Source organism: Eleginops maclovinus, chromosome 16, assembly GCF_036324505.1.
Source record: "Eleginops maclovinus isolate JMC-PN-2008 ecotype Puerto Natales chromosome 16, JC_Emac_rtc_rv5, whole genome shotgun sequence".
Taxonomy (NCBI): domain Eukaryota; kingdom Metazoa; phylum Chordata; class Actinopteri; order Perciformes; family Eleginopidae; genus Eleginops; species Eleginops maclovinus.
In genome coordinates, this window is record NC_086364.1 from 22,862,842 (window position 1) to 22,873,296 (window position 10,455).

The 10,455-nt window shown below is 40.8% G+C and overlaps 1 protein-coding gene across 1 annotated transcript in view; it reads left to right on the forward strand.

The window, feature by feature from the left end:
- usp43b (ubiquitin specific peptidase 43b) overlaps nt 1-10,455 on the forward strand; it is a 63,608-nt gene that overhangs the window by 25,069 nt on the left and 28,084 nt on the right. The window contains 2 exon segments of the mRNA XM_063902965.1: nt 1,471-1,556; nt 10,425-10,455. The exon segment at nt 10,425-10,455 is cut by the window's right edge and continues 62 nt beyond it. Coding sequence (XP_063759035.1) covers nt 1,471-1,556; nt 10,425-10,455 — 117 coding nt within the window.

Here is a 10,455-nt window from a genome sequence, read left to right on the forward strand (position 1 = left end):
GCTGTAGTTCCTTTATAGCCCAACATTAGCCTCCTTTAGCTTAGCGGTGGTGACGTGAAGTCATGTGACCGTGCTGTAGTTCCTTTATAGCCCAACATTAGCCTCCTTTAGCTCAGCGGTGGAGACGTGAAGTCATGTGACCGTGCTGTAGTTCCTTCATAGCCCAACATTAGCCTCCTTTAGCTTAGCGGTGGAGACGTGAAGTCATGTGACCGTGCTGTAGTTCCTTCATAGCCCAACATTAGCCTCCTTTAGCTTAGCGGTGGTGACCTGAAGTCATGTGACCGTGCTGTAGTTCCTTCATAGCCCAACATTAGCCTCCTTTAGCTTAGCGGTGGAGACGTGAAGTCATGTGACCGTGCTGTAGTTCCTTTATAGCCCAACATTTTACTTCAGAAATCATAAAGTGCTGATAATCTGTGGAGATTATCCTGTTGAAGAAAACGTGTAAGTATCATAAACGTTGGTTTGACACAGAGATTATTTTCTACAATAAACCAAAAGCCAATGGAAAAATCCCATTGGCTTTTTATTGATGGAACCAGGGAGATGCTAACTTCCAGCCAAAGTTATCTCACAACACGTATTACCAAGTTAAACATGTATTATTCCACGTGAAGTGACATCATGAAGGTCCTTAACAAAAGGACTGTATTGTGCTGAAGCAGACTGCTGTTCACTTAGTTCTGTGTCATTAACACATAGCTGTGTGTGTGTGTGTGTGTGTGTGTGTGTGTGTGTGTGTGTGTGTGTGTGTGTGTGTGTGTGTGTGTGTGTGTGTGTGTGTGTGTGTGTGTGTGTGTGTGTGTGGGTGTGGGTGTGGATGTGTGTGCCGTCCCACTCATTTACTTTGTGACCTTGCCTCTCGGTGATCAGTTCTGTTAGTTTGTTTTTATCTTTGTCCAAGGCCAGACTCCTCTCTGTTGTAGGAGTAGATGAAAGTGAGAGATGGCTCCCTGGGGAGTTTCTGTTTGGGTTGGTGCTGTTCGCCACTTTTGATTATCACTTCATTACTGAGGAAAAGTGCTAAAGCTGCCTTTGTGGGATTTGGGGGGGGTTATTGCTGCCCTGCCACTTGATACAGTGTGAGTCTCAGTCTTAAGATTCGATTTTGTTTTTAGATTTATACTTTTTTCAGAAATTGGATTTTTTTTTTCAGATTTTTTAACACTTTCAGAATTCTGACTTTTTTCTCCCATTTTTTTTCAGATTTATGACTTTCTTTACAAAATCTTGACCTTATTCAGAATTTAGACATTTTTATGAGAATCAGTTTTTTTCAGCTGTCTTTTTTTCAACAGATGTATTTGATGATATTTAATTTGATTAATGTTTTATTCATAAAAGAGCAACTGTCACCAAACCCAATTCCCCTCACCCACCCCCAGAATAAATAATATATTCTGGTTCTGAATCCGCTATCTACCGCTGTGTGTCTCTCTGTGTTGACGGGGTTTCATTTCTCTGCAGGGTCTCTGTGGGGCTGAGGACGTTCTGTGTCCTGAGTCCAGACTCCAGCACAGCTTCGTCCAGGAACATTTCCAGGCACAGTACAAGTGAGTCTCCTCTATTAACACACACACACACACACACACACACACACACACACACACACACACACACACACACACACACACACACACACACACACACACACACACACACACACACACACACACACACACACACTGACTGTCTAACTTGATGTTGGCTGTTCCATAACATCTATATAAATTAAACCGTGTCATTAAATGTCTCGTGTCTTTTGTTCAGCTCTATTGTTCTGAGGTGGTTTTAACACAACAACTGGAATTCAAACACATGTCCAAGAGTACTCTCCCTTTATGTCCTATAATAGTGATATACCCCCACAGTGTTGCTCTGTGATTTTAATATGACTTTATTCAGAGACACAGCTGTCCGGCTAGAAGCTTAGTAAATATCCACTTGCTTCAAATAATTACCAAGCAGGCACAAGTAGTAACACTAAAAGGTCTGATAAAAACGGCCTCAGTACCCTGACTAAATCCCTTTACTACACATACTTATTTAGAGTGCTTACTTTATTTCTGCCTGGTGAAATACCGCAATTAGGGTTGTCAGCTGTGCCAGTGTTCTAGTATTTACCATTGTAAAACGCTGAGAGTCTGTCTGGTGGATGTCGCATCACAAAGAGTTTTTTTTATTCAACTGGTTACTGCTGGCAACTGTGCAGCTAAGTCTGTGCCCCTCTCTGTGTAACCAACATGTGTAATGCAGCTGCATGTCCTCATGACTCCCATCAATCAGTCATCACAAAGAGGAAGACCATTTCTGACGTGATACATAATACATCTGTCAGCTGCGGCCCACAGCGAGAGGAGCGTCGTCGAGTTTATCTTTCCAAAAATCTGTGTGGGTTTTGGCATAAAGAAAGGGAAGTAGTATGCACTGCAGTCATGGTCATGCTATAAACTTCATGGTTAATTATTCACAGCTTTGCGTAGCGATGGGTTTGCAATCTGTGATTCTCTTTTATCCGGTCGGTTTAAAATGTAGATGCCACACTAACACTATCTGGGTGGATCTGCATCCATAAACCACTGACTGATTTAGTTCGATCCATCTCTGAATGAGACACTTTCTAAAATCCTTCCCTCCAGACTGAACTGCTGATATCTTGTTGTTCCGCACCATCCTCCCATCTGCCAATTCCTCCGAATATTGGCATCTCAGTGTGAGTGCCAGTAATTCATCTGTCAGGGAGCTTCTCTTAATTACCAGCCTCTCTGTCAAATGTCTCAGCTGGAACACTTTGGGTGTGTCAGGCAGGAAGCTGCAGACTTTGGCAGGTGGCAAAAAGTGTTCTTCTTACTTAAACACTAGCCAGGGAGACTGAGGGAATATAAACATGACTAAGCACAAACTCTAAAGAGGGACTCTAGCTTATAGAGAAGTGCTGTGTCTCATTGTGTGTACTTCTCTTTTGCATATACACTCTGAGTACCCAGATGTTCTCATAGCGGAGTGTGGTTGTCTGAACACTTCTCCAACTCAACGACTGCCATCTTGGCTAGGCAGCTCAAGTGCTACGATGAAAAAAGCTCAGTAGAAGTCAAAGTTGTACATGTGGATATGTTATTCTATTTTGACTCTTTTTTGAATTTTGACTCTTTTCTCAGAATTCATTATTTTCACAGATTTTGGACATTTCTGGAATTTTGATTTTTTTCAGATTGTTTGAAATGTTCACTGATTTTTGACCTTTCTCAGAACTGTTGTGTTTTTTCTCATAAATTGTTTTTTTTTCTCCAGAATTGTTTTCATTTGATGCACATTCCGCAGTCATAGTGTTAGAAGAAGCCACCGTTGATTCTAATGGGTTCATTTCGTAGTCTGTAATGTTTTGCTACCGCTAACGATAATGTTCCTAGCTAGCATAACCCTAACCCCGTAACCAGAATTACATTTGCTCCAGTAGACAGAGAACTACTCAATAAAAGTGCCATACATGTATTGTTTCCCCCTATACTAGTGTCTGGAAGAAGCCACTGTTCCTCTATCTGGTTAATTGAGCAGTCTGTAATGATTTGGTACCACCAACGATAATGTTGCTAGCGAGCGAGCTAACAACGGTGATTGTGATTCCCTGTGAGGGCACGGGAGCCACATGCGATTTTAGACAATTCTACATGGTTGAAATTCACACACAAGTGTCCACAGCAAAAGACCGACGTGACAGAAACGACATAACAGGATGGGGCAACGAGCCCGAATCGAGGGCCGGTGTCGAAAAGAAGCCAGAGATGTTAAATGGAAGATGTGTGTTTAATCACTGCTGGAATTGGACTTTTAACAAACCCTTGCTGCCTCCTGTCCTCTCTGTTCCTCCACCGCTTCCTGTGCAGCGCTTAACAATGCAGTGTCCAATGTGATGCAGCCTCCAGAGTTGACGGAGCAGAGAGATATCCTTGTAATAGCACGGTTTGTCACTGTGCAATCATCATGGCCATTATACACGTTCAGGCGAGTTAAATCACTGTCCGAGCAACGCCACGCCGAGAGAGTGGTTTAATCTGAATGTATCACATGCTGCAGCTGTCCCTTTCAGCACAGTATGAATCACAGCTGCTTTATGCACCTATTGCTCTGTCTGCCATAAGTACATTTGAAAGTAGATCAAAGATTGTGATCTGTGTCTGAGTTACAGGCTGCAGGGTAATAAAATGTCTGTCAAGCGTTGTTCATTACAGTGAAGCCGGGAGCGTATCACATTACAGATGCAGTGCAACTGAGAAGCCCCTCGTGTCTGATCGGTCGTGACCTCTTGTCTTCGTCCTCCGCGGATTGATTTGTTATGATTGATAGAATTGGTACTTTACAGGCAGGGGTTAAACTGGGAGTTCTTATGAGTGGGTGGCCGTGTTATTATGACATCAAGGACTGTTCATGATGCTCAGGCCTTCAACTGTGTATAAATAACTATTCACATTAAGTCATGAACTCCTGAGCTCTGTGAATGTCTACTCACATCTGTTTATAGTACACATACATATATATATATATTATACACATCTGCCATACATATCTGTTTATAGTACACACATACATATATATATATATTTTATTTATCTTATTCACACCATGTATGTTGAGTTGTTGGAGGAGCATGGGATATAATATTTTCATTGCCAACATATACGCTGTATATGCTGTGCATATGACCAATAAAACCTTGAAACTTGAAACTCATGTGACCGTGCTGTAGTTCCTTTATAGCCCAACATTAGCCGCCTTTAGCTTAGTGGTGGTGACGTGAAGTCATGTGACCGTGCTGTAGTTCCTTTATAGCCCAACATTAGCCGCCTTTAGCTTAGCGGTGGTGACGTGAAGTCATGTGACCGTGCTGTAGTTCCTTTATAGCCCAACATTAGCCACCTTTAGCTTAGCGGTGGTGACCTGAAGTCATGTGACCGTGCTGTAGTTCCTTTATAGCCCAACATTAGCCACCTTTAGCTTAGCGGTGGTGACCTGAAGTCATGTGACCGTGCTGTAGCTCCTTTATAGCCCAACATTAGCTTTTGACTTCTGGAGATCCCATTCATTTCTCCATTTATTATTAAAGTGGTGTTTATATCTGGAATCTTTCAAGACTTTTAGTTGTTTTAATTTCCCCTCTTTGGAATGAGTTTAATAGATAAAGAGATCTGCGTCACTGTGGAAAACCCATAGCTCTAGCAATGTTTGGCAGTGAAGCCCGGAGTCTCTTCAGCATGGCTGCATCCCAATACATTCCCTTTCAACCTTTGCACTCTCCCTCCATTAGAGCGTCACCAGAATATCACCTCTTCCTCTGCTCCTCTTTCTCTTCTTTAAGTGTTTTCCAGCAGAGCGGGGCACATCTATGTTTTAGTGGCAGCTGAGTGTGATTTGTATGCATGGAGTGCAGTAACCCTCACTGTTTCCTGGCGAGAATAAGACATCCGTAGGGCGGCCATTCTGCTCTGCCAAGAGGGAGACATCCACTCAGAGCCAGTGTCAGCTGGGCTGGTTTGAATAGAGCTTTATTCACTCCCCCCCTCCTCCCTTTTCCTCACCCGCTGGGTCCGTCAGGTGCTGTTTTATATAAGAAATACACAAGATAAGATAGGATATACTTTATTCATCCTAATTTGGGAATTGTTTCCATCACAGCAGCAAAGATAAGACATTGTGCATGAATGAGAAAAAAATAAAGTACATAATATACTGTACAAGGATAGATACCCTGATTGAATACACAGTATAAATACACAGAATGGAAGGTGTTGTACATCATGCTTGTCCAGCCTATCAATACAGTATATACTTCACAATTTACATTTGAGTTAGCAGAATAATTACGTGTTAAGTTCATTTAAATCCTCAAATGAGTGGATTCGATTACATTTCAACAGGGGTGGAAAGTAAGTACATGTACTCAAATACTGTACTTGTTGAGGTACTTGTACTTTACCCAAATATATTCATGCTTTACTACTTTATACTTCTTCTCGACTTTAGATTTTGAAAGCAAACGTTGTTTTTACTCGACCTTTTACTGATTTATTTACTTGCTACTCTTTGACTTCAGATTTCGACACACAACACTTTTAAAATGTGATTATTTGGCGTAAATTAAACCATCGTTATATTTAAGTCACTGAAAAACAAGAGTGGGTTAACAGAGAATACATACTTAAAGTACATTTTCCTAATCGTGCCATTGTTGATGCAGGACTTTTGGTTGAAATGTAGTATGTCTACAGTGTGGCATCACCACTTTGACTCAAGTACAGAATCTGAATACTTTTCCCACCTCTGCTTTTTTAAAACAGTTCATCTCAGGCTTGATTTCCCTTGGTAGGGTGTGGTGTGAAAGTCGTTCGGGGTCAGATCGGGGAGTTTCGATAATAAAGAAAAGGACGGGGAGTATTTACAAGACGAGTTTATGACACCATGTGTAACGAGTCAATTAATTTCCCTGTTTTAATCAAAATATTGTCCCTGTATGTGCGTTAAGATGTTGGAAACATGATTCTTCTTTATGTGAGATTTCCCCGAGCGCTCACACCCTTTGCTTTACTGCTGCGACACGAAGGTCTATTATCCTTTTATGTCACAGCTGCAGCGGTGAAACACACGTGTCATTAATAGAGTTATTCCACGGCAGATTTACACCATCATGCCGATAGTGGAAGAGATAAAAAAGTCATTCAGAGTTACGACATTAGGTCCCAGTTATTATGATATAAAATGAAAATATGAGTCTCAATCTGTTCATCCAAAGAAGTTTTATTCAGAATATTGCATTAAAATCCAAAGTTTCACAATGTTAGAAGAAGAGCAAGGGATTTTTCCTTCATTAATTCAATGCCTTTACAGGAATAACTCTGGATTGTTGGGTGAATGTCATTGTTATTGTGTATTTACAGAGAGCTTTATCCAGGAAATCCAGCTTGAGTTCCCTCTAATAGTGGACGAAGGATTTAATTCAGTTGCAGGACAGCTCCAGCAATCAACCCATTGACTTCTCCGTCTCATTGTTCAGACGATTATCTAACTGGAATAAGTTCCTCCTGATTGGGATTAATTCAGCACGTCTAATTAAGATGGAAAACTGTTGTAAGTCCACATCTGGACTTTTCCAGTGATCTGGGAAAAAGGCCATCATTCAGTAGAGCTTTCCTCTGCTCAGGATCCACAGGACATCTCGTCAGAGGTGGAAAATAGTACATTTACTCAAGTACTGTACATAGATACAATTTTCAGGTACTTGTATTTTATGCTACTGTGTACTTTTACTCCTCTACATGTATTTAACACCTTTAGTTGCTAGGCAGATTAAGATTAATGATGGTAAATATAATCTCCCTTAAATCAGACTGTAGTTCACCTGCAGTAAATCCAGCAGCTACCCTGCAGTATACAAAGCCATTCAAACTAGCTGCACCTTTACCAGCTCTGAGAACACTTTAATGATCAATCATTATAAAACATATCAGAGATATTATTCTGAAATGGACCAATCAGACAATGACTACTTTTACTGTCGCTACTTTAAGTACATTTAGATGAGAGTACTTTCTACTTTCACTGGAGGAACATTTAGAATACTTTCACTGTGACAGAGTATTCCTACACTCTGGTACTTCTACTTTACTCAAGTACAAGACCTGAGTACTTCTACTTTTACTCAAGTACAAGACCTGAGTACTTCTACTTTACTCAAGTACAAGATCTGAGTACTTCTACTTTACTCAAGTACAAGACCTGAGTACTTCTACTTTACTCAAGTACAAGATCTGAGTACTTCTACTTTACTCAAGTACAAGACCTGAGTACTTCTACTTTTACTCAAGTACAAGACCTGAGTACTTCTACTTTACTCAAGTACAAGACCTGAGTACTTCTACTTTACTCAAGAACAAGATCTGAGTACTTCTACTTTACTCAAGTACAAGATCTGAGTACTTCTACTTTTACTCAAGTACAAGACCTGAGTACTTCTACTTTACTCAAGTACAAGATCTGAGTACTTCTACTTTTACTCAAGTACAAGACCTGAGTACTTCTACTTTACTCAAGTACAAGACCTGAGTACTTCTACTTTACTCAAGTACAAGATCTGAGTACTTCTACTTTTACTCAAGTACAAGACCTGAGTACTTCTACTTTACTCAAGTACAAGACCTGAGTACTTCTACTTTACTCAAGTACAAGATCTGAGTACTTCTACTTTACTCAAGTACAAGACCTGAGTACTTCTACTTTTACTCAAGTACAAGACCTGAGTACTTCTACTTTACTCAAGTACAAGACCTGAGTACTTCTACTTTACTCAAGAACAAGATCTGAGTACTTCTACTTTACTCAAGTACAAGACCTGAGTACTTCTACTTTTACTCAAGTACAAGACCTGAGTACTTCTACTTTACTCAAGTACAAGACCTGAGTACTTCTACTTTACTCAAGTACAAGATCTGAGTACTTCTACTTTACTCAAGTACAAGATCTGAGTACTTCTACTTTTACTCAAGTACAAGACCTGAGTACTTCTACTTTTACTCAAGATCTGAGTACTTCTACTTTTACTCAAGATCTGTGTACTTCTACTTTTACAGTTTATTTTCACAATTGCTATTTCTTCTAAAGCCTTATTGTCATCATAAGCTCCCGGCTTCTTCTTTAGTGCAACATACAATAAACTGAAGTCATCAAAACAAATAATTATAATAATGTCAGATAATTCAAATCTAGTGCTGGGGGGGGCAATGGCATCGAATTATAATTAATATATCCAATCAAACTTCATTTATATAGCGCTTTTCATACACAAAAGGTCACACAGAGTACAGCAATAAGAACAATACTGCTTAAGACTGTGAGTCAATAAACACTGGAATATAAGGAGTAATAGAATTCCATTGAAAGCCTCTTTAAAAAGGCGGGTCTTGCTTTAATAATTCAGATTAAATAAACTAAAATGTCAAATGAAATGCTGTAAAGTGGAATAAAATACAGCGTAGTTAAACATGATAGAGACTGTAAACAGATATGTGTTCACACCTGAAGTTAAAGATCTCCGTCCCCCACCTCGCCTTTATAGCAGCGCTGCAGAAAGTGATGCAACCAGAAGGAAACCTCTTCCCCTTTATACCCACCATCACCCGGGGGCTTCTTCTACTCATTACCCCGCCACACACACTCACTCACACACACACACGTTTCATTCTCATGGGTTACGTCACCCGTTCTCACAATCAGATGAGGAGGTTTTGTGTGGAACACCGTGTTCAGTCGTAATCAGATCAAGACGTCTGCTTCACTGCCAGACTTCATCGGGAGCAGATTCAACTCTTGTGTTGTTGTATGACACGCGTGCGTAACATAAAGAGGTAGAGGAATAAAACTCAGAGACGAGTCGTCATTTTAGCGCATCCTCTCCCCTCGGCTGGATGCTGGTGAAACCCCCCCCTTAGACACTATGCGTGACATTATTACATTTAGAGTTTTTATTTCCCTTTATTTTTAATGTTAGTTTTAAAATAGTTATATTGTTGGTCCTTTTCTTCTACAACTTCATTCCTCTTACTGCAGTCGTGCCCAACCTGCGGCCCTTTGTCCATTTTGAGTCGGCCCTCAGCCCATTAAGATGAAGATGAAGATGAAGATTCAACTTTATTGTCATTGCACAGAGTACAAGTACTAGGACAACGAAATGCGGTCTCTGCATTTGACCCATCCTAGTGTTAGGAGCAGTGGGCTGCCATTATGTACGGCGCCCGGGGAGCAGTGTAGGTAACCAGTGTCTTGCTCAGGGACACCACGGTGGCACTTGGTCTTTCGGGGACTTGAACTGGTGACCTTCCAGTTCCCAGGCCAAGCCCCTATGGACTTCGCCACCACCGCCCGAAAGAAAGTATAATTGAATATGGCCCCCACCCGTTGTCTTATAGTGGGCTTCTTAAATCTATATGTAAACAGATGTGTGTGTGTCAGCCCGCTTTTTGAATAAACTCAGTCAATTAAAGTTGAAAACATCTTCTAACAAATCTAGTTATTTGCACAAACAGCTTGAAACAGATCCTTCATATTCCCCCTTAAGCGATCTGAGGGAAGAGATGCTAACACAATACATCGGTTTCTGATTCTGATTTACACCATCCAGCATAACACATTAATAAAAGTACATTTGATCTGGCATCCAAAGTCAGTTTCTTGGTTTAAAGATGTCTCTGATGGTCCGGCTTTTATCGTAAGGGTCATACAAAGTTGGGCTTGGAGTCACAGTTCCTTCAGTTTCTGCTTGCATGTCCATCCAAATACCAGAATCCTCCAAACTAAAGCAGATGCAGTCACTAATTAACTGCTGCAGCGTGTTTGTTTCTCAGTATGGATGTAACCGTGTCCTTCCCCTCCTGCAGATCTTCTCTGACGTGTCCTCACTGCATGAAG